We start from the raw sequence: 24,215 nt of genomic DNA, 5'->3' as shown, positions 1-24,215 counted from the left end.
AGCAAGTTAGGGTTGGGTAAGGGTTAGGGTTGGGGGTATATCGGTTTAGTTGGTTCGATTGAACCAACTAACAACCGAACCAGGACTGAACCAGACCTAAAAATCTGGTTCGGTCGCCTGGTTTAACCCAGGCGCTCGCCCGACGCCTGGGCTCGGGCGAGCGCCTAGGCGGCGCCTCTTTGAAGTGAGGCGCCTGAACATGAAGCGAGGCGCTCAGGCCTCGCCTCGCCTCGCCCGAGCGCCTATTGAAATCACTGATCTGATCCATACAAATTTTCATCCATATAAAAAAAAGTCAAGAAGGTTCATCACTTCGATCACTCCCCTCGTTCTTCTACTCCTCCTAACCTGACAAGGCAATATTATAAACTAATACAAATAAATATTACACTAAAGCGACAAAGACATGTAGTGAGAGAGGTTAAAGATAGAGGTGAAACTTTGCGTGACATCCGCAATTTAGTTCAACACAAAATACAATCAAATTCCAAGCTATTAAGTATCAACTAAATTAACAAAACCACAGCAAAACCTAAAGTATATATTCAAGAACAAATCTTATCAGCACAAAGTGCATCTACCTAGCTTACATTGGCTTAGTTAGATTAGTTATGCTGATACAAAACGATGATAAAATGGATAAATATATGATCCTATTAAAAGAAAAACATTCAGATTGGAAGTCATAAGAAAAGGTCCCGCTAAATAACGTTTAGGTTTAGGTACAACCTAACCGACAAATACGCACAAAGACAACAACTTTGCGTGTGTTCGGTACGGATTTGATGATTCTTATGCTGGCTCAACTTAGACATGAGATGGACAAGGGATGAGTCTCTTCATCATACGGTACATGGAGTTTTGTTAGCAATAGAAACACAAGATCTGACCACGTAAACAACGATGCGTTTAACCAATGAGGAAAAGAGAGAACAAGGGGAAACCAATCATTGTATAGAATCTCGTCGCAATCCCAAACACTAAAAGATCAAAGGGAACTCTCGACAGTCTGCTATCAAATCGCCAAACGATGCTACTCTATTACGATTTGAACCGCTAAAAAGAAAATAAGAAGCTAATATGCCTTCAGAAACAAAACAATCGCAAGCAAAGGAACGATTAAAGCAGAATGAACAGAGGGAAATATCAAATATTTACCTTCGCCCTCATCTCTTGGGAACTCCCAAATCTCTGTCGCTGCTCTAATCGACTTTCTCCTCTCCGGAAGCGGCTTCGATAGCCGGTAAGGATTCAACCCCTTCGCCCGCTCCTATTTGTAAGCAGAGAAGGAAAACGTAGGATGGACGAACCGCATGCCATCCTATTAGATTGGGTTAAAGGGCCAACAGTTCTCAGATAATTGGGCCGAATTGAGCCGAAACCCAACCCTCATTAAACGACCGATATAACATAATAAATTTGGGATTAGCATATTAACCCCTATAAATTTACTATAACGTAATAATTTCTCAAAATATTAGCAAAATATCCATCCAATAACGTTATTATTCACATTTTGTATTGCGATTGACGTTAGTTTGTTTGAATTTAAAAATATATAAAAGCATACATTATATATAATTATCTCATTTTCTAAAATATCATTAAAGGGTATTTATATCAATTAAACTTTCAATTATTAGTTCCATGCCAAGCAACCAAGTAAATACCAATTTCCAAGTTAATTAGTAATTCCACATATGTATATATATGTATATATATATATATATATTATATTATATATATACATTCACATATACATACACATACAGCTAAAACGAATGTGAAAAGGGTTTGGATCAAATGATTAGAAAAACCAAGGAAATACTTTAGAAGTCTCCGATAGAAACATACATATTATTGGGCATTGTCACCAAAACTCATGAACTCTCAGCATCAGTGAGATAATTTAGTTGCATCATGACAATGTCATGAGAAACCACTACAAACTGGACTATACAACAAAGTGAAGGTTAACAAATGACATTACTAAACATAACGGGATTACACGGCGGAGAACAGCCAACAATGGCAACATCCTAGTATAAACTTCAATTTTTAGCTCTAACAGCATTGATTTCCTTGATTCGAGCATGGTTATCCAACTTCACGAAGCGTTTAAGGTCTTCAAATGGGAGAGATTCCGAGTCCTTCCACCGCAGTTCACTCAGTGTTGGGCGTTTGTCGAGCAAGCACCACAGCTAGTCTGGGTACTCAGAATCGGGCACTATCTTCGGATTAGTACCATCCTGGAGGATATTGGCTCCAACGACTGTTGTGCTCCTTTTACTTCATGGCTCATAAGTGAAGCTTTAGGCGCATCATTAGCGCCACCTTTCGGGCCCTTCTTCCCCTTGCCACTAGCTATTGCGAACCCTCTCACACCCACCAATCGAGCAGCCTTGTTAGTGATGCTGATTCCCCTTGAAAACCTCATGCAACTCATTGCTATATTTGTCTCCTTTGTCTCAATTTTGCTGTAGACAGGCATGGTCAAATACAGATATTTATGATATGAATATGGCTTGAATCACCAGTCAAATAACATTTCCATGGGTACAACACAAAAGTGTGGAACATAATTGAATTAGGTAGAGTTTTCATCAATATAGCAGAATAGTCTGAATAACTCAACCATTCTTTAAATACAAACTAAATAGATGAGAATCAAGTATTTCATCTTTCACTGCATGTCAGAAATAACAGGAAGAATTAAAAACCAAGAAAAATAACAAAGTTATCTGAGCCATACAAATTTTCATCCAAATAAAAAAAAATCTAGAAGGTTCATCACTTCGATCACTCCCCTCGTTCTCCTAATCCACCTAACTTGACAAGACATTATTCCAAACTAATACAAACAAATATTACACTAAAACGACAAAGACATGTAGTGAGAGAGGTTAATGATAGAGGTGAAAGTTTGCATGGCATACGCAATTTAGTTCAACAAAAAATACAATCAAATTTCAAGCTCTGAAGTATCAACTAAATTAACACTCAATTAACAAAACCACAGCAAAACCTAAAGTATCTATTCAAGAACAAATCTTATCAACACAAAGTGCATCTACCTAGCTTACATTGGCTTAGTTATGCTGATACAAAACAATGATAAAATGGATAAATATATGATCTTATTAAAAGAAAAACATTCAGATTGGATGTCATAAGAAAAGGTCCCGCTAAATAACGTTTAGGTTCAAGGACAACCTAACCGACATATACGCACAAAGACAATAACTTTGCGTGTGTTTGGTACGGATTTGATGATTCTTATGCCGGCTCAACTTCTAGACATGAGATGGACAAGGGATGAGTCTCTTCATCATACGGTACGTGGAGTTTTGTTAGCAATAGAAACACAAGATCTGTCAACGTAAACAATGATGCGTTTAACCAAATGAGGAAAAGAGAGAACAAGGGGAAACCAATCTTTGTATAGAATGTCGTCGCAATCCCAAACCCTAAAAGATCAAAGGGAACTCTCGGCAGCCTGCTATCAGATCGCCAAATGATGCTACTCTATTACGATTTGAACCGCTATAAAGAAAATAAGAATCTAATATGCCTTCAGAAACAACACAATCGCAAGCGAAAGAACGATTAAAGCAGAATGAACAGAGGGAAAGATCAAATATTTACCTTCGCCCTCATCTCTTGGGAACTCCCAAACGCTCGACGTCGCTGCTCCAATCGATCCGGAAGCGGCTTCGAAAGCGGCGAGGGGTTCAAACCCACCGCTCGCTCCTCTTTATTGCAGAGAAGGAAGCTAACCTAATTTAGCTAATGTGAGGAAGGAAAACGTCCGAAGAAAGAACATAATGAAAGAACACCGTGTCATCCTGCTAAATTAGGTTAATGGGCCGACAGTTATCAGATAATTGGGCCAAATTGGGCCAAAATCCAACTCTTAGCAAATGACCAATATAACATAATAAATTTGGGATTAGCATATTAACCCCTATAAATTTAATATAACGTAATAATTTCTCAAAATATTAACAAAACATCCATCCAATCACGTTATTGTCTGAATTTAAAAATATATAAAAGCATATATTATAGAGACAAAGATCACTTGAGATATAATAAGATAAGATAGGTGTGGAGTTAGATATTAAAGAAAAGCTTAGAAGTGATGTGAATAATAGAAGAAGAAAGAATTCAGCATATCTCAAACCTCAATATCGCAAAGCATATTCAAGGATGGGGTTCTGAAAAGGAAAAGCTTTAATAAGTAATGAAAACTAATCATCGGATATAATCTCATCACGATTTCAATCCTAAAACTCAAAGACAAAGATCTCGATAGCCTACCTACTTCATTGCGATCGGAACCGTAATAAAGAAAATAAAACTCGAATCTGTCTTCCGAGACTATAAATCGCAAGCGAAGGAATGATGAAAGCAGAATGATCGAAGGACAAGATCAAATATTTACCTACGCCCTCGTCTCTTCGGAACTCTTCACGAACTCTCAACGATCTCCATTGGTGCACCTCTCGCATGAAGCGAAAGGGGAGACTCACTAAGGAAGTGAACCCTAAGGATAATTTAGCCAATATGAAAATTACTCGTGTGATAGATGGATGGACGGACGAACACGATGGCACGATACCATCTTGTTAGAACGAGCCAATGGGCTAAGGGTTGTCTCAGGACCAATTTGACTCCAAAATCTCAAAATATCTATCTTGTAATTGGGATTAGCATATTGAGCCCAATAAATTTAATATAAAGTAATAATTTCTTAAAATATTAACAATAATCATCCAAATAATTGACTTGTTTTTTATGCATGCATTACATGCATGGCTTACCAACATTAAATTAGGCAGACGTTTCACAGCACTACTGCTTTGCTCATTTCATGCAGTAGTACTATTCTCTCTCTAGATTGATTCAGATGTCTGTGTATGTTTTCCTACTTAGGCATATAGTAGATTAATGAAGGAATTGTTGAACATTTGCTATAGATCTTTTGTTGCAGAAGTGTCCTCTGCAACAGTTCTCACTGTCGAGCTTAGATGCATGGCATTCATCGAAAGCAAGAAGGTTATCACAGTCAAAGCCATCAAACAAGAAGCTAAGCATTTGATTGCAGTGCCATCTCCACTTCTACACAGAGAATTGGGATCATATTAAGGGATCACCAGCCAACATTAAGTTGAGGAAGATGGATCATACGGACTCAAAAAAGAAGGTATGCAGAAATACTTCACAAGAGTTCACAGAAGAGGTTGCGGATTTAGGAAGTAGAACAGTTTATATATGCCTATTGACAACAGTGAGATCACAAACTAGTACTATGATCCACGATGGAAATGGAAGGCTGCATCTTTCCGATGGATTTGGTCATCCATTCCATCTCTGTGATGATGACCTCTTCGGCAATTTGACTTGTTAGTATCTGTAAGAAGCATTTGTGATTTGGTAGTTGGTTTTGATCGATGTGTGTTGGCAGGCCTATCTTAGTTAACTCTCTGAATATTTGAAGAATCATGATCTATATTCATAGCCAAATGCATCGATTATAGGTATTACGGTATCAAAGTTTGACTACTTAATAACAACAATAATAAAAAGTAACTAGGCCAAGAAAGCATTGTAATTAAAGCAGAAAATTAAAGGTTCAGAAATGATGAGAAGATACAATATTCTTAAAGATTAAAGGGGAACGTTAAAGGAATAAGTACGAGAGAATATCATGAGCACAATATGTTCGATATAATGTTTGTGTATATTTGTGTCTTTCGATTTTGTTCATTCTTTACATGGCATGTAGAGGATTATCAGACCATCTTACTTTTGTAAATACAAATTATGTGTCATCGTTAAGTAAAGATAAAATTTTCAAGAACATATTATCTAACCACGATTATATTGGGAGTCTTCTAGCTCCGCTGAGTAATGCAAAGTGTAAGCCAATATACCACTCTGAAGCTACTCGAATAGCATATAAGTGGACGAGCTTTTGAGGTATTATCTAAGGCTAATTTGTTATCTTGTCCTGTGATGATGTTATGTTGAAGACTTTTGATCGTGATAGATCACCTCGGATCTTTTGTCACACGTTTATTCAGAACTCGTAAAGTTTATGTTTGTAACATATTTTATTTTTTAAGTATTATTAATATGTTTACTTGTGAAATCTCGAGTTAAACATTTTCTATCCGAAGCTATCTTACAAAATAAAACGAACAGGAAATATCAAGTGAATGTGAATAGGAGATAACATTATTGATCAACCAACTACTTTTCTTGAAAATGGAGCTTCACGCTGGGCAGAGATGTCCATTATATAGAATGTGTTGTGCTCACAGAACTGTTGGCACAATGATCTTTTCAATACCTAAGTGTAGTCTTTCGGTAACATTAAATCTCCATGATGAATATGATACAAAACATGATAACAAACAGTCAATTCAACATAAAAAATGTTTACTTGATTAAGACTGGTAAGCAACAAAAAAAGAGAAACGTCTCCTATTTGCACTTCTGTGGATATGACTACAAAATGCAATCCTTGATTACATAAAAGTTTGCTTAACATGGAGAGTATGACTCTCAGCAAATCAGATAGCAGCAGTTTGTTTTGTGTTCATAAAACTCTACCATATAATTGCTCACCCACAGCCAAGCCAAAAAAAAAAGCATCCTGCAATTGTTGTCGTTTTTAACACACAGTAAAATGGTCTTCATAAATCTCATGTCAATCTGGTGCCCAGATGTAAAAGGCTAGCTCATGAGGGAAGATACCTTCATAGGAAACACATTTTAAAGTGTCATTTGGCGGCTCGGCTAGCTCTAGAACAGTTTTTCCTGGTAAAAGGAGGCAAAAGACATCGATAGGTTAGGTAATATCGATTACAGATTTTGCGTATAAATAGTGCTGGCATGAAGAGTCAATAATCAAATAAAAATCCTCTTGTTGCACTTCCGGAGACATCTCTCATTGGCAATTTTCAGCAAAATGAACTATGGAGTTTTAATTAAAAAAAGTCGTCTTTGGTTTTCGTACTTTTGATTCTGGCAACATTTGAGCAGAATACTGGATTGAATTAAGTTTACCAGTTGATACCAACACTTGTTTAAGCTAGCAAGAACAGCTAAATAAGCACAAGCAAAATAACTTATGTTAAAAGACAAAGATCGACAACAAGTATTCTGAATCAATAGACAATAACTTGAAGTGAAAACCGGTAATCGCCACACGATCTGAAGTTTAAAAAAGCAACGAATGTTGCTATTTAGCAGCCTTGGCAAAATCCTGACATACATTGGCTTTTCAGAATGATTAAATCACAAACAATTAGCTAAATCTCTCAAAAGAATTAGAATTCTTCAATGATTCCGAGAAACTATTTCCTTTTTACAAGGGAAGGATCACTAACATGACAAACTTCTTAAGATTTTGTACCAAGGAGTTACAGTCACAAGAGATCAAGCATAAAAGCTTTAGTACTGGGAAAGTGATACAACCACTTGCCTTTTCTGATGGTAAAATAGCTTTGGAATACCAACACCAGCAACTGTCTACAGAGAACAATGTCGAAGGCCTTTTGGCTCTCGAGGAAATCTTTGAATCTTGATGGCTACGTTAAAGGTTCCTCATCTCCTTCTCGGACAAATGGGAGTGAGAAAGACACATCTGCGAATCCTAACTCACCACTCCCAAAAGAATCCCCATCTCCACTCTTCCTGTATGCTTCGTGCAGGTGCAAGACATATTCCAAGTGCCAAAGTACCTCCCCCATTGTAGGTCTGTTCTTTCCCTCGTCTGCCAGACATTTCTCTGCAATCTCTCCAAACTTCTTCAGAGACTCCAGAGAGTAATCTCCTGCCAATCTGGGATCCACAATCGACTCAAGTGACCGTTGCCTTTGCCATCGCAGTGCCCATTCAGCCAGGTTTATTTGATCCTTCGGCAAACTTGGGTTTATCACTGGACGAGCACAAACAACTTCAAAGAGCACAACTCCAAAGGAATACACATCTGATTTTTGGGTTAACTGCTGCCTCCGAAAATATTCAGGATCAAGGTAACCAAAACTCCCTTTCACTGCAGTACTCACATGGGTCTGATCCACAGAGGGACCGGCTCTTGACAATCCAAAGTCGGCCATCTTTGCGACAAAGTTCTCGTCTAACAAAATGTTTGTTGTCTTGACATCTCGGTGGATAATACCCCTGTCTGCACCAGTGTGAAGATAGTGTAGACCGCGTGCTGCACCAATGCATGCATCAACCCGCTGTTTCCATGATAAAGCTGGAAGAGCAGTGCCATAGAGATGGCTTCGAAGTGTCCCATTTGCCATGTACTCATAAACCAAAATCATCTCTCTTTGCTCCTCACAGTAACCGATCATCACGACGAGATGCCGATGCCGAAGCTTTGACAGCATTTCGATCTCTGTTTCAAATTCTGCTAGGCCCTGCTGTGACTGTGGATTTCCTCGCTTCACAGCAACCAGTATCCCGTCATCAATCTCACCTTTGTAGACCTTGCCAAAGCCTCCGGTTCCGATGACCAAGGAATCGTCAAAGTTGCTTGTCGCAGCTTTAATTTCTGCTAAAGTGAATCTTCTACCAAGCCTATAAGAAGCTGCTAAACCATCATTGATCAAAGGCAGTTTGGATGTGCCAGCATTTGTGGTGCTTGCAATTGTCTCATGAAGGAAAAGCGGATGCCAACCAGGAGGATTCTCCTTAACACCATCTGCTTTCCTTTTCTGAATTCGGTGGCAATAAAAAACACATGCCATGGAAATGGTAACCACAGAAATAATACCACCGGTGGCTGCCCAAAGAACTTTACTTTTTGTCCTCTTTGTACCAAATCCTTCCCCACCAGTACCAATCCTCTCTGAAACATGAGCTAAATTTCCATTCCTGCTGAGCTTGAAGATCTCCACACCGTTGAGGATCGCATCAATACCCAAAGCACCTATCGATGAATCAGGCCCTAGCTGAAGCCAAAGGGTGTCTATCTGCTGTGGTACAATATCAACATAGTCTTCATGGTAGGCTTTGTTCATCCCTCCTGCTCGCATAAACACATCGTATTCTTCCGCCGCAGTTTTATTATTGATGTAGATTCTGAAAATTCTCTGGTTTTGCTTGTCATAGATCAACTCACAGAAGTGCAACCGGACCAAGTAGTCAAAGTTGGGATCTATGTCAAACCTCCATGAGACATTGAATCTCTTCTCAACAACTTCATTATCAGACATTATTCTGGCTGTCTCATAAACCAATAGAGGTGCAATCGAAGAGTCATTAACTGATGAATAGCTTATCTTGGACATACTACTAATTGCAGTAGCAGCATTCACAGAAAACATAAATCCATCATCCGGCTCCCATGTTCTCCACAGATCTCGATCTTTGCTTGATTCAAGTGCCGGCCCTCCAACATTTAACCGGTACATCGTCTCAATTCCAAGGTCATTCAGACTCAAAGGAACCTTCTCCTTGCTGCCTACTCTGTTGACAGAGTCAACAAACAAGTTGTTGTGTATTTCGAAAACCTCGATGGCATTGACAAATGCAAATGACCCTGAGTTCGGTACAAACCGAATTCGCAGTTCACTTGAACTGATGTAAAGGAAGTACTCTTTCACCAGGGAAGTAATGACCGAGTTGTTTGTGGTGCTCCGACATGAGATTTCTGCCAGCACATTGAACTTAGAAACCAACTTGAGCTCGTTCGCGGTTACGTCAAACACTGAATCATTGACATTCAAATTTACAAACGAGAAGGGGTAGAAATGAAGCCTCAAGCAGTAACTCCCAGAAGACACATTGAAGCCATAGTGAGATGGAGTATCAAATATTCTAGCAGTCTTATATAAGGACTGGTAAACGGAGTTTTCTTCCACTGTGGAAGTCGATGCAGTAGTTCCAGGATAGCTCAGGGAAAAACCATCACCGGAAGAATCTCCAACCCATTTCCTACCATTAGCATCAGTGGTGCTATAATTAGAACCACAATCGACGAGAAAGCTGTTCGCTTGAGCATTTCCAGTTCCAAAAGAAAATGATGCAAGACCCAGAAAAAGAAGCCCAAGAAACGTCATTCTTTGATCCAATCCAAATCTTTATCTGCTACCAAGCATCCTTCAAGAAGATCTACCAGCAATGCTTAAGAACGTAAAAATTAGAACAGCAAAGAGACAGAAAAACGAGAGTTTTCCTTTTGAGATGCTCCCAAAACCCAGAAATCCGAGGAATTGACGTGAACGAGGCAAGATCTCAGACGATGAAATCCTTGACACGATCAACCGATCCGTACAGATCTCCCTCCTGTTGCGTCTGATACACCAGCTTTTCTATTCATCCGAGCAAAATAGCTTACAGATCTGATACGAAACGGTCCTCCGACCAAGAACAAACTGAGAACCCAGCAAAGACCGGCGAAAAGAAGCGATCTTTGCGATAAAGGCAGGAACTTTCTCGTCCCTGCGTACCTTGCGACGACGAGAAGCCCACCCAGAGAGTAGATGCTCGGTGTACCGCAGATGGATCTCCTCCTTTATGACAGGAGTGTCCAGGGCTCAGTGGGTCTTCCCAGCTGCAGCATTTGCTTGCGGGAGGCTCAAAACTTGAGCTCCAGGCATCACTTTGGCTTTACTATCGCTCTCTCTCTCTCTCTCTCTCTGCTGCAGCTGTGACAGGGGATGTGGGTGCTGACATCACCCAAGTGAGGGAGAATCCACACTGAGGGTGATGGGGCACATGCTGTTGCTGCTGTCTGCGGGTGGATCATCACAACCACTGTCGACAGACTTATCTCTCTTTGGCTTTTCTTCTTCGTCATAACTCAGCTACATATATCCATCCCTGTTATGTGAATCACCCTCGCTCACAAGGTTTTGCCCCATCCGATCTCTTCGTCACCGAACATCCAATTTCTTGATCCATCACAACCTTACTCGACTCCATCCGGAGTCTGTCACAAAACATGCATCCATGCTAATCATGTCCGCTGCTTCGATCCTTACAAAACAGTGCACCTCTTGATCTATCAATGGATGGGAGCTTCATATCATTTTCCCAACACGCAGTAAGAAGAAGCACAACACATTTGCATGGAACTTGAACGACTAGGGACCGTGTGCTCTGGCACAACATCAGGCCATGATTCGTGTGGAATGTGGTTTTCCATGTTGCTCGGTGGCTGGAAATGCCAGCCAAGAACAGAGAAAACTATTTTGCCTCCGGACTATGTCTCTGTCATGGGAATTGCTCCCAGATTCAGACCTTCAGTAACAATCATAGGCCCTAGAAATTTCTACAATATTATGCCATAGAGAAATGATGTGTAGATTTGAAGAATCTTGAGAGTGTTTCATAAGATTTAGGACAACCAATCATGGCAGAGGTTGAACTATTGGAAAGATTCCTTGGGGCCTTATCTTTTTTAATGGCTGTAGCAGAAATGAGGCATGTGAGGTGTTGTTGGCTGAGGTGACTTTGGTTTGCCCCCTTTTTTTTTTTTTTTCTTATATTTACACTTTGGAGTTGCAATTAATATGAAAAATGCATGGGAAGATGACACATTTTGGACCTGCAATTGATATGATAATGACTTGGGAAAAACATGCATAATATGGATTAGAATTTAAAAGTATCGAAAAAGGAAATGGATACTGAGTTGGGAAGAGCAAATATAATTAAATAAACCCAAAATTGCATATATATATATACATCTTCATCATACTCCAAAGTAATTACTGTACTTTGCCTCTTTAAGTTTACGTTTAATAAACCAACATCTATAGGTCTCGACAACTTAAATATATGAAATCACACTTCATTTCTCTCAGAGCATATTTCCCGATAGAATGGAAGTCATTCATTCATCCTCAATAAGACCAAGTATAATGAATTTTGGATGGAATAATATGATAAAACATGAGATACAATGGCCGTAAAGGAGGAAGAAAGAAGATCATGGAGGAAGACTATTAAGGCTGGCTGGTGTTGGAGCGCACAATCCTATAGAACTATGCAAGGAATGCGTGTGTTTGTTTGCAAATCTACACACAACTATCTTCTAATTACGCTCGGCAATCATACAGCAAAATTGAACAAGATATAAACCATCTTCCATCGATCTGCCCTCTTTTTTTGGTCTACAAATAATACCGATTCACACGAACCAGATATGATAATTATTCATAAACAGCATCTGTTCCAATAAAACAAACATTCTTTATGCTTGCGACCCCAAACTAAGATAAACAAGTACCTATTGGCTCCAAACAGCAGGCATTCAACCGCAGCAAAACCACTTCCGCTGAACCAAATCAAAATATAGTGATTAGTTAAAAGAAGAAGAACAGAGCACTGTGCTTGTGACGACAGAAAGCAGCAAATGACAGTTTCAAGCTAGTTTGAGTTTGAAATCAATATCATCATGGATAGGAGTGCAAAAATAATATAAATATGGGTTTTCGATCTTTTTCTTTCCTATCATTAGATCCAAAGTTCAGTAATGATTAAGGAACAGAAAAGCATAAGTTAGGATCATACACTTTTTCTTCGATACTGATACGTATCATCCTGTTGGAAACCACCTGCATCATTTCTTGGTGGTGTTGCTGTTGCCCCGGAGTTAGCACCTGTCTTCTTTTCATCCCGAGCTTTGTTGAATATAACAGTGAACCCCTCAGCTGAGGCAGGATTGTTGACATCCCACTCTCCAAACTTGGGCAGTGGTTGACCCTTCTCCTGATGCACTCAAAAGATAAAAGACTGAATGAAAACCGAAACTGTAAATAGGTGAGGAAGAAGCTTGAAGTAGCAGCATTAATCAAGAAAACAATTGCTAGTTAATTTTAAATGACAGTGAAGAATCTGTGGCCATTGGTTAACCAGTCAAACCAAGGACCATCATATCTATTCTTTCTAAAAAAATATTTTTAAGATCTTCCTTTACTATAGGTCTTCTCTCATTTTAATCCTCGTTAGAACTATTCTTAATGGTTCATAAATGTATAAATTTTCTGTTCCATCATTATTACAAACCCATACATTTACGTATCTGAACATCCTCTCAACAACCTAACTTTTTGTATAATATCTTCCACCTCATCTAACATAGGTATACACGCTTTAAACGAAAAAAGAAACACATTTCTCAATTTTCCCAACAGAACATCCATTCTGTTGAATTACTGACCCACCGGATGTCAGTGAGAGGATTGTAGCTTGGAAATTTAATGTATTAGCATCTAAAGTTACAATTATTAGAACAAAGAGTAAGGATCATCTCATAGCAGAGTAGCAATCAACAGGCAATCTTCTTCAACTTCTCACTATTAAAAAAAAAAATCGAATAACCTTAGGAACTACACAAGTTAAAAAAAAAAAACAGCTTATGAGCACACTGCAGTTAAGCTATGTTAGCATGTCTATAACCACATGTCTCTTTGTTGTAGTTATTCCTAGTTCTCAACACAGAAGATTATCACAAGTTTTTGGAGTCTTTATTCCTTGAATAAACTTCAATTATCTTCTTAAATAAATTTTAATTCAGTTGAGTACTCCCATAAGCAAGAGTTTGAAAAGCAAAGGTTCACTCAAGTACTTGAAAGCACAATAATCCTTCTCATAAGTATAACAAAGTAAAACTTTGAAAAGAAACACTTCATTCAAACCCATAATTCTTCTGACATGAAAGTACAACAACGTAGAAGATTGAGAAGGCAACATACGTAAACTATAAAAAAACCTAACAAATCGGCATGTAAGATGAAATCTGTAAGATGAGGCATTGGTTTATTTATTTATTTCTCCCAGAATTATGCTTTAGCTGGCAACTCAACTGGCAATAAAACAAGTTCACTATTGCTTCAATAATAAAGAAACTCATTGTTCCTTCAGTGGATGTGGTAAAAAAACCTAATTGAACCAACATTCCAGTATCTTCTGCAGCTTATTATGTTAGTTCTTCATTGTTCCATTTTGGATATGCTTTAACAAATTAGGTCCAAATCACCCTTGGAATTTCCCAAAAATAAGAGACATGTTTGATAAGAAACATCATGCCAAATTTAATTTATTTAATTCCGGCTTGGAGAAGAAAGGACAAGGAGTGTATGGAAACAAATCAACACCATCCTCTTACATTCAATGTGAAGCTTGACAGTAGGCGCTAAGCTCAAGAAAGTGAGAAGAATGATATACCTAATTCTAGGTAGCTGCTTATCCAAATATAACTAAATTACATATCAACAGACATTTCGCGGACCTGTAAACCTTTTCAAGTTGAAGTCTGTCTAAGAACTTGTAGTCAGCACTCTAGGTCAAACAATCTATTCAGACACTCCAATTTGAAGTCTTGGGTTAACAGAAAATTATCTTACACAAACAGGTAATGCATGTCTAGATTTCAAACTCCTAACATAAAGCCAATGACCTGAATTACTTTACATCTTGTACTTAGAACATGAAAATGCATCAGAAGTACTAATTCAACAAAAAGCACAAAAGATGAAAGACGACACATCATAAAAAAACTGGGTTTTACAGAAATAAACCTAAAATCGTCGATTTCTACATATATGTAAGAACAATCAAGTTCCATAACCTATCAAATCGATACACCACAGTCACTCTCCCGCAACATTCTGCCCATCCCCAAACGGTATAGGAACCAGTAGGCGGACCTAAACAAACTCACTCATTTCCCTCGATTAGGAAACTCCGAGGAAAGTATCACACTTGCTTGCATAATCAACATCCGATTCATCGATGTCGAAGAAAGAAGAAAGACGAACACTAAAGCACCTACCGATTGCAAGAAGAACGCCACCCGTGGGCTAACTCGACCGAAAAGGGATCACAAGTCGCACAGGAAGTCCATAGGAGGATAGGATCGCTTACCGAAGACATGATCGACGAGATCGGACGGTAGGAAGCCCGAGAGATCGGAGGGAAGGAGGAAAGAGGTGGGGGGATTGAGCACGAGGAGCGACGCCTTTTCTGCTCTCAAGACGACTGGTTTATATATATATATATATATATATATATATATATATATATGCATTATTAGTATTCTTTTCCATCATTCTACCGAATCTAAAAGTTCTAGTTTCCCTCATGCTTATACCATAATCACTGACCTGCGGGACCCTATAAAGCCTTGTGGAGATTCTCCAATCACGTACGGGTACGAATAAGGGGCTCGATTTTCTCACAACCCGAATACGATGACAGCGGGAACCTTTCGTCGCTTGTTTCGGCCAAGGAGACAACGGGGCGCTTGGCGTCGTGACCTCCACCGCGTGGCGACCAGCCGTTGGATCGGAGAGTCGCCGCGTTAAGATTCGCGATATGACGGCCGAAGAAAGTAGCGATGTGGGCCCGACGTCAGAGTCGGCGCATGTCGGGAGCCTCTTTCCTGTGTGTTCGAAGATTGGCCACCAAGATTTTGACTTTGACCATTGAAATATTTCTCCTTTTTATTTTTCTTTTCGATATTTCTTAATAGCTTCAAAAATACTACTGGAAATGCAACCTATTTAACTTCGGGAAACATACGAAGACTGATACTGCAAATGCATGTCCATAGAAACTGTAAACAACAACAATGAGAGACTACTGACATCAAACGTACAACACGAAGTTTAAAGTAGAACCATGGTCGGTGATGATGCACTCTTATTTTATTCGTACATTGAAAGCAGGCACGGCACGTGAATTCTTTTATTTCCTCACTTGGAAAAGTCAATCCGAAGACCGCCGACGGACACCTTTCCTTTGCCTGCCTTCGGCACGATGGTGACGAGCACGCTGTCGTCGTCCTCCGCGCCGATGTCCTCGAGCAGGTCGGTGATTCCCAGACACAGCCTCGTCTTCAGCTTATTCTCATCCTTGCGGTGCTTGTGCTTGTGCGGGACGTTCACGAAGCTGCCGGCGAACTCACTGGCCCCGGCCGTGATGCCGTCGCCCTCCGTCGCGTTCACGAAGACGTCGAACTTGATGAAGTAGTCGCGGTCGAACTCGATCCCCTCCACTATGAGTATCTCCTCCTCATCTTCCTTCTCCTTGCCGCTCCTCCCCACCTTGGGCCTCTTCACCGTCACTTTGACCGGGGATTCCAGCGTCACAGGGAACTGCACCTCCGCGGTGGCTTTCAGCGATCTGCTGCCGGCTTTCCTCGCCTTGGCGAGCTTGGGAGTCGGTCGGGTGTTCGCCCATGGGATCTTCACGTCTTGGTACGTGTAGCGCAGCCACTCGGTCTCCAAGCAGTCCTTGACCGTGACCCGAACTAAGTCGGCGTTCTCGTCGTAGAAGAGGAAGGAAGCTTTGAGCCAGTCCGAGTCATTGAAGTCCTGGTGCTTCCTGCTGAGCTTCTTCCACAGGTACCACATTCGGTCGATGTTGGCGTGGTGGGCGAAGAAGATGGGGTCGCGCGCCGCCGCGTAGAAGGTGCCCATGTTCTCGAAGTTGGGCTGGGTGCGGTCGCCGGTCCACAAGTGCACGTTGTTGTGCGGCATGTTCTCGATGGATCCCGCGCCGGGGTTAGGCTGGTCACCGGCACGGTAAGCTGAGCCTAAGAACAGCAACGGCGTCTTGCCGTTGGAGAAGACTTGGCGGTACATGATCTTGAGGTTGTGATCGATTTGCTGGTCGTCGGGGAAGGTTGGGTCGGTTCCATTGTAGTCGAGGTCGACAAGGACAGGTGGTTGGTGCTTGGCGTCGCGAAGTTTGTCGTAGAGGGGCGACGAAGGGTCGGCGTAGATCGACGGCAGCATCATTCCGCCGGGTGCGTCCCAGTTCCAGAAAGGGAGCGCGAAGGTGTCGTCGCCGATGAGCTTGCCGAGGATCCTCTCGTTGAAGTAGAGGTACAAGCGGTGCCAGGGGAAGAAGAGCCAGCTGTTGTGGACTTGGATCTCAAGGTCGGGGAAGCCGATCTGGTCGTAAGCGCCGTCGCAGTAGGCGCAGTGGACGTCGGCCTGCTGCATGAAGTTGCGAGGGTCGTCGGCCGGGAGCGCCTTCATGAGCTCGATGGCCTTCTTGTACTTGGCCAGGTACTCGGGGTCAACCAACTGGGCGGCGGGGCGGACGCGGAGGGGGGAGGACGGCGACGGCCGCTTGAAATCCACAATCTTCTTGCCGGGACGGTAGGGCGGGCAGCAGTTGACGATTGGCACGCCGGTGGGGAGGTCGGCAGGGCCGCACTTGGAGAGATCAGGGGCCTGAATGGGGTTAGCGAGGGCGGCTTTATCGAACCCGCCAAGGCCAGCGGCGGCTCCGCAGAGCCCACCGAGGCCCACGAGCACGTCGCGTCGGTCGACCTTAGCGGCGATCTCGTGCTCCTCGCCTGCCTTGCATGCGATGTTGGGACGAACATGGAGTGCTCTTCTGGTAGGGTAGGGGAAGACAAGCCCCTTGCTGCGGAAGGGGCATGCAAAGGAGTTGGAGGAAGCGGAGATGGTGGCAGGGTGAGGAGCCGAATAAGGAAGGCCGGCCATGGTCGTCGCTTTGGACTGGTAATCGATGTGGGACTGGGAGGGACGTGACCTACTTATAGTGGGAGAGGGACGGGGAGCCTGCATGCTGTCATTTGCATGACTTTTTGGTTACGTGCAGTTCGGTCCTACACATGAATTTGGAGACCAACGCGTGACTAAATGGGGCAAGTTAACATCGAGGTTTAATTACGTGCTGGAGTTCTCTTGTCATTATTGTGGTAGTTTGCTAGGTTGGTGTTAGAACCCAACTTCTTAGAAGATGATCCATCTTAAGTGATTAATCCACACCATTATATATATATATATATATATATATATATATATATATATGAATGTTAACAAGATTTGTCAGGAAGCACAATGGGAACAAACGTTGAAGTGCATTAACTAGAAGGAAGGGAAATGTAGGCAAAGAAAAGTCTAAATGCTGTGTCTGACTTGACGACGATGAAGGAAAGAGTTCCCACGAGACCAGCAGCTCCTATTGGGGAAGGACTCTTGATGTGGATAGAGACAGGACTTCATGAATGGGATGGTTCCTGTGAAAAGTAGAAGTTCTTGTGAAGTAAGGAATAATGAATGAGAGGATGTTATCTACCGGCATGAATAGTGATTTTGTTTTTTCTTTATAACATGCGATTAGGTGAGTTTTTGTTAAAGCAATGAAATTGAAGTATCATTAAATGCATTGACAACTATGAAGATGTGGACTTTTCTTGTAATCTACTTTCGATGGCTAGACTTGTTTCCGTCCTCTGGTTTGTGTGTGTGTGTTGGAATATATTGCACGTTTCTTCTCTCTCCTGTTCTCTTTTCTCTATCTTTGTTGCTTTACCTAACACCCTATTCAGTCAGCTGAAAATGACTGGATAAATGGCATCACAAAGATAAAGTTGAATCCTTTTACATGTATCAAAATGATAGGATTCATCCCACCAATTAAGATTGATACTGGAGCTCAAATGGCTTATCTGAATCTTCAATGTGAATTGGGGTTTGGAAGCATCCTCCAACCAAACACAGTCTTCAAGTTGTTCTTTGCTAAGAGACACTCAATCTGAGCTCTAATTATCTAAGAACATTTTTTGGAGACTAAGAACAGATCGAAGTTGGAAGGATTGATATCGAAACATCCATGTCATCTAGTGACATAAAGTAACACTTTCTCATCGCACTCACTTTCATCAACCAAAGATTTGGTTGTTGAAACTTGAGCTGGATTCAGATAATATTCAGTTCATCCAATAGTGAAGCTTGGTCAACTTGCTGTTGATTCCTTGAAACCATGTTCTCTGACTTGGCACCAGATCATAACTTGTATAGGATAAAGCCAATATTGTCCAATCAGTATCAGTTTCTTCAACGCTATTTGCATTGTTCATGAGATAATAACCTCCATAAGATAAAGTTGATGTCCTTTTTGATCCAACCTAAGGTCCTCATCTCAATGTCACTACTTCAGCCTAGTTAGTTCACATGGCACTATCAGTCGATGCATGTTTGCTGCTACATGGCTACTGATCTACCAGAGGAGTGGGACATGTTACCACATCATACCTTCCATGGGATGAAGCTGTACATCTCTTGAATTGTTGGGTGTCTCAATGCACCTCGTTCAGAGATACATCGATGAGGTTGCTGCCATGAAAGAAGGTTTTGTGGTTTCAGGGCTTGTTGTCTTATCACAAGTTGTTTTTACTCCTCCACCATGCTAAACCTAATTGGAAATCAAACACAATGAGATCCAAAGATCACAAATGATAATTAGCTTTTATGCTATCAAGGAGGCAGGTGAAGCATAACTTTGACTATTCTTATCAAAATAGGACATTACATTAGAGGCCAGTGGAAGTCTTTATAAGCAGCAGTACTTCCGCATGATGGTTGGAAAAGAGCCTCTGAAACACATCACACAGAATACTGTGCATATTGTTGATGTCTATCTTAACTTTGATCCGTGTGGAATATGCCATACTCTTTGCATTGAATTACCAGCTCGTGTAGTTGCAGATCAGCATCGAACATATAACATGTCTCCTCGAGGGAAAAAGGAGGCAGAGCAAAAGTATCCACAGCTAGACAAACTTGACTCTTCCACAAGAGTAATGCGATTGCTTGCAGACATACCTTACACGGACCAAAAGGTCAAAGAGTTATGTTCTTTAGTGGTGAGCAATCTAGGATTGGTATATGTCATTTAGAAGACATGGTCATATGCGTGTCCTACACACCATGCAAGTTGGCAACGTACTTGGGAACTCCATGTTCATTGCCTTTGATGACTCGGAGAAAGCGTCAATTGCGTCCATTGATGGATAAAATCTTACATGTTGAGGATGTTCTTCGCATAGAATAGGCTTTCGAGTTCGTCTCCTTATCTCTCTTATGCTTGCATCCGAAGTTTCTGCTGAATTTTCAATTCAACCTAAAGATTAGGTAATATTATCTCATGTAATTTTATAATATTTTTGGGCACTTCTTCTTCTTCTTCTTCTTCTTCAACGATAAGAACTAATATTTTTATTATGGGTTATTGTAATAAAATAAAAGATCTTAGTTGACTTGTTTAATTTTATAAAGGGTAAATAACAAAGATATGATTTGGACTTAAGACTGTACGATCCAATCTTTCATCGCCTTATCTCGATTTTTAAAGATTATGTTGGAGTTTTTATAATTTAATTTATTTTGAACAACGTGTCTATTTCTTTGGTAGAATCTTCGTACATGAGATCACGTTGAATTGACGTGATCTCATGTACGGTGGGCGTGGCGGTGGTGGTGGTTGCCGACACCGATTGGGTCCGTCAACGGGAGATCTGATCCGTGAGCACTGCACTTAAAGCTTTTTCTGTGTTGTTTTACCCCGTAACGCGCAGAGAGAGAGAGAGAGAGAGAGGGTTGGAATGGATGATACCAACGTTGCGTTTGTGTTGGAGAAGAGAAAAGAGAGAGGAGAGTGAGTGTGAGAGAGAGAAAGAGGCCTTTAGTTCACTATCTCTTTCTTATTCGTCGAAAATGGAGGAGAGTATGAAATCGAAAAAGAAAAATGTTTTCACATAAGTAAAAAAAAAATTAATATCGATGATAATAGCATTGTGAAATTACCTTTTAAACCTTGTTTTAACGTTATTTTTCGGAGGATAATCCCGATGTAATTTTTAAAAGTATAAAGATCGATATACTAAAGATAATTAATTACATAAATAATATATAATTAATCGAATTGCTTCCCGATTCAGTTCGGATAACTATGGTTGCAGTTGTCATCATCACCGACTGGAACAAGAGAGAGAGAGAGAGAGAGAGAGAGAGAGCAGTGCAATCGATGGTACAGAGAATGCTCATCGCTTTTGAAGACTCTTTGGCAAAGCTTTAAAGTGGAAGAATATATGCAACCGAGAAGCTGCTCGCTGAAGCTCCCATGTCATTCCTAGTCCACATACATCTCTCCCTCCCAGAGCTGCGTGATGACCTCCATGTTCTAACAGGCCACTGCTTCTGGAAAGAGATTTATTCTCCGCATAAATAAAGGTGAGAGCACTACGAGAAGAACACAAGAAGTTTCCTCTACAAAGATGAGCATCTACCTATCATCTACAACAATACGAATAAATGATGTATTTTAATGCTAATTAAATAGTGAATACAAGCTATCCATTTTTCCTCGGATACACAAAAGACATTACTAGAAGAATATAAATCAACTTTCTCTCATAAAAAAAAAAAGAGTATGAACATTCAAAACATCAATCATTTCCGCGGAAAAGATAAAAATTAGGTTTATTTCATGAGGTGAAAGTTTAAATATCTTGTCGAAAAGCATATTGATCAATATAGATTGTTAGAGATTATAACAGTAAGTTTTGTGAAAATGAATAGATTAAAAGATAATTTAGATTTTTCAATAGACCTCAACATAAAAAAAATCAAGCATTAATGAAAATAATAAGATCTATGCTTGATGAAATGGGTTTACCTAACATCTTGTGGGTTGAAGTAGTGTATATAGTGATTACTGATTTCAAATGGTTCTATAAAGTGATTATAATGCCATACGGTTTGACGAAAAAAAATAAAAAGAACCAAAATTGATGACAAAAGATTACTTTGCTTCTTTTTTTTTATTACAGCAAAGAGTATTTTTTATTATGTTTATATATTTTTTGCAAGTATTATTTTCTTGTAGCACAATATTTTTGCAAAAGTAAGGTATATTTCAGCATGTATGACTGACTACTTCTCATATAATCTAAGTAAAATTCTCAAAAAATATTGAAGAACAGCAAGAAATATTTTATGATAATAAATTAGCTATAGCAATGGTTAGAAAACTTATATGGGACATACATATATTACACTTTTCATAGATTGAATGAAAGACTCAATTGGTGGGGTTGTATATGAAAACAATGAAAATGTAATGTAACTGTAGTTCATCCATAGATTGTATGAGAAGAATGGAATCAAACTTTTTCTCTCTTCCTCCTCTCTCTTCTTTGAGATCTCTAATCTATTGTACCAGTCCTACAGATCAAGCAATCTCCATCATTTTATCCAACCCTAACGAGTACACTCCACCAGCTTGGAGTCTTAGTATTAGAAACCCCATCTCTCTCTTTCTTCCTCCCTATATCTTCTGTGTAACAGTGACATGGGCAACGTGGTGGCTCGGTTTCTAGGATGCCGGCCCAGCTTCCTGGACGAGGACGAGCAGCCGACGACCGAAGATGAAGCTTCCAAGAGGAGTCGACGGAGGCAGAAATACGCCTACATCCCTGACAACTACACCTCAATCGAACAGGTTGGGTGTCATGATGTAGATCTTGCAGGATCTCCTTGGTCCTTGCTTGCGCTCCTGTTACTGTCAACACGGCGGATTTGATCTGTTCTTCCACGGGCGTTGATTGCTCAGGTCGCCGATGCCTTGAGAGACGCAGGTCTGGAGTCATCGAACCTCATACTGGGGATTGATTTCACCAGAAGCAACGAGTGGACAGGTTTGTGTGACGCAGCCCGGAAACATGGTGTTCTTCCTGTTCGATCCCGCTAACGACGCTGCTCATTTCTTCCAAGGCAAACGTTCCTTCCACGACCTGAGCTTGCACAACATCAGCAACCACCGGTTGAATCCTTACCAGCAAGCGATCTCCATTATTGGGAAGGTTTTGGCCTCGTTCGATGAAGACGACCTGATTCCTTGCTTCGGATTCGGCGATTGTATGGCCTCCTCCTCCTCCTCCTCCTCCTCTGCTGCTGTCGCTTGGTTTGGATGTGATATTTCCCTACTTCTTCTTCTTCTTCTTCCAGCGACCACCAAGGATCAAGGGGTGTTCAGCTTCCGCAGTGATCGTTCGCCCTGCCATGGATTCGACGAAGTCTTGCATTGCTACAGGGAGATTGTGCCACACTTAAAATTATCAGGTATGCCTCTTAAATTCTCCGCTTGCTGTTCGTGTTGTGGGAATAGGGTAATCCGCACATACGATCTGGTTCGTGAAGGGCCTACTTCCTTTGCACCGATCGTGGAGACCGCTGTCGACATTGCCGAGAGCAGTGGCGGGCAATATCATGTGCTGGTCATCATTGCAGACGGCCAGGTTCTGCTCTCCCCTGCTTTCCGTCCCTTGTTTCTCGATCGAGCTTTGAACACCTGCCTCCCTCTGCTGTGAAGGTCTCCAGAGACCCCAACAAAGAACCGGAAACAATCGAGTCAATCGTGAGGGCAAGGTACGTGTGTACATATTACATGATCGAAGTTGCACGCTGGTGCAGTTCATGATAGCTCATCTCTAAAGCTGACAGTGCTTATCCATTATCGATTGTGCTTGTTGGAGTTGGCGACGGACCATGGGATGACATGAGGAAGTTTGACGACAGGATCCCAGCGCGTGATTTCGACAATTTCCAGGTATTCTTCTTCTTCTTCTTGCAGCTATTCCAAGACTCAACATGCTGTACTGGTCTTCAGCTTCTGTCGCACGTACGATGCAGTTCGTTAACTTCACTGATATCATGGGGAGCAATGCAAACGCAGCGGAGAAGGAAGCAGCCTTTGCCCTCGCTGCTCTCATGGAGATCCCCATCCAATACAAAGCGACGGTGGAGCTCGGCATTCTCGGGTAAGACTGCTGAACCCCAGACTTCTCCTGTGTCACACAGCCTCTCTGATCCCTGTGCACGTTGGTCAAAAGACGTGAGACAGGGAAGCCCAAGCGACGCGTGCCGCTGCCTCCTCCATTGCCGCCCACCTGAAGACAGAGTACAACAAAAGCCTGAGCCAAAGCAGTGACGAAGAGAGGTAGGTAACACAAGCTGTTTCTTCCTCGAGTTGTACGGTCATCATCTAAAACAACCTATCATCTTTGTGTTGTAGGTTTGCCCAATCTGATCGACCGATGCAAAGAACCGAAGGCTTTGGCTGAGGCCGCATGGTGAAACCCCATCACATCAGCCTTCTTGTGTTACCTCTCTCCCTGTAGTATCTGTCCCAGCATGGCATTTCCTTTGACTGTGTGGCACGAACTGTGGTCAGAACTTTGACTATGCTTGTGATGAAGGTAGCCAGCCTCTCGAGGAGATATCTATACACATTGATATGGACTCAAATTAACCTAAATTAGGGTTTTAGGAACTTTAAAATCCGACTCAAAACCCTTTCCCGAATGCAATGAATGCATTTGCCAAGTTTCAAACAATTACTACAATTTTATTATGGTTTTAATA

At 41.1% G+C, this 24,215-nt stretch overlaps 3 protein-coding genes and 1 pseudogene across 3 annotated transcripts; 1 reads left to right on the top strand and 3 right to left on the bottom strand.

Moving 5' to 3' along the window:
• Positions 1-1,825: 1,825 nt before the first annotated feature.
• LOC135679843 (uncharacterized) lies at positions 1,826-2,864 on the bottom strand (annotated as a pseudogene).
• A 3,563-nt stretch (positions 2,865-6,427) lies between these two features.
• On the bottom strand, positions 6,428-15,015 carry LOC103991115 (probable receptor-like protein kinase At1g30570). The gene is made up of 4 exons (XM_009410472.2): positions 14,896-15,015; positions 12,541-12,738; positions 7,493-12,304; positions 6,428-6,825 (listed from the first exon to the last, which is right to left on the bottom strand). Exon 3 carries the CDS (start codon positions 10,080-10,082, stop codon positions 7,599-7,601), a length of 2,484 nt encoding a protein of 827 aa, XP_009408747.2. The 5' UTR covers positions 10,083-12,304; positions 12,541-12,738; positions 14,896-15,015; the 3' UTR covers positions 6,428-6,825; positions 7,493-7,598.
• Positions 15,016-15,558: 543 nt separating this feature from the next.
• Positions 15,559-17,510, bottom strand: LOC135678218 (polyphenol oxidase, chloroplastic-like). Its single transcript, XM_065190758.1, has one exon. The coding sequence runs from the start codon at positions 17,487-17,489 to the stop codon at positions 15,726-15,728; it is 1,764 nt and encodes a 587-aa protein (XP_065046830.1). The 5' UTR covers positions 17,490-17,510; the 3' UTR covers positions 15,559-15,725.
• Positions 17,511-21,976: 4,466 nt separating this feature from the next.
• LOC135581660 (E3 ubiquitin-protein ligase RGLG4-like) lies at positions 21,977-24,102 on the top strand. The gene is made up of 10 exons (XM_065190757.1): positions 21,977-22,293; positions 22,405-22,489; positions 22,566-22,709; positions 22,800-22,913; positions 22,992-23,089; positions 23,164-23,219; positions 23,295-23,400; positions 23,484-23,611; positions 23,684-23,790; positions 23,866-24,102. The coding sequence occupies exons 1-9, from the start codon at positions 22,144-22,146 to the stop codon at positions 23,742-23,744; spliced, it is 942 nt and encodes a 313-aa protein (XP_065046829.1). The 5' UTR covers positions 21,977-22,143; the 3' UTR covers positions 23,745-23,790; positions 23,866-24,102.
• Positions 24,103-24,215: the final 113 nt, after the last annotated feature.

Source organism: Musa acuminata, chromosome BXJ1-7 (genome assembly GCF_036884655.1).
Source record: "Musa acuminata AAA Group cultivar baxijiao chromosome BXJ1-7, Cavendish_Baxijiao_AAA, whole genome shotgun sequence".
NCBI classification, from domain to species: domain Eukaryota; kingdom Viridiplantae; phylum Streptophyta; class Magnoliopsida; order Zingiberales; family Musaceae; genus Musa; species Musa acuminata.
This window is presented reverse-complemented; position numbering and strand designations above follow the sequence as displayed.

Coding starts and splice junctions, on each gene's coding strand:
- LOC135678218 (XM_065190758.1), bottom strand. CDS start 17,489: ATGGCCGGCCTTCCTTATTCGGCTCCTCACCCTGCCACCATCTCCGCT.
- LOC103991115 (XM_009410472.2), bottom strand. CDS start 10,082: ATGACGTTTCTTGGGCTTCTTTTTCTGGGTCTTGCATCATTTTCTTTT.
- LOC135581660 (XM_065190757.1), top strand. CDS start 22,144: ATGGGCAACGTGGTGGCTCGGTTTCTAGGATGCCGGCCCAGCTTCCTG. Junction 22,294..22,404: donor ACTACACCTCAATCGAACAG/GTTGGGTGTCAT, acceptor TTGATTGCTCAG/GTCGCCGATGCCTTGAGAGA. Junction 22,710..22,799: donor TTGCTTCGGATTCGGCGATT/GTATGGCCTCCT, acceptor TTCTTCTTCCAG/CGACCACCAAGGATCAAGGG.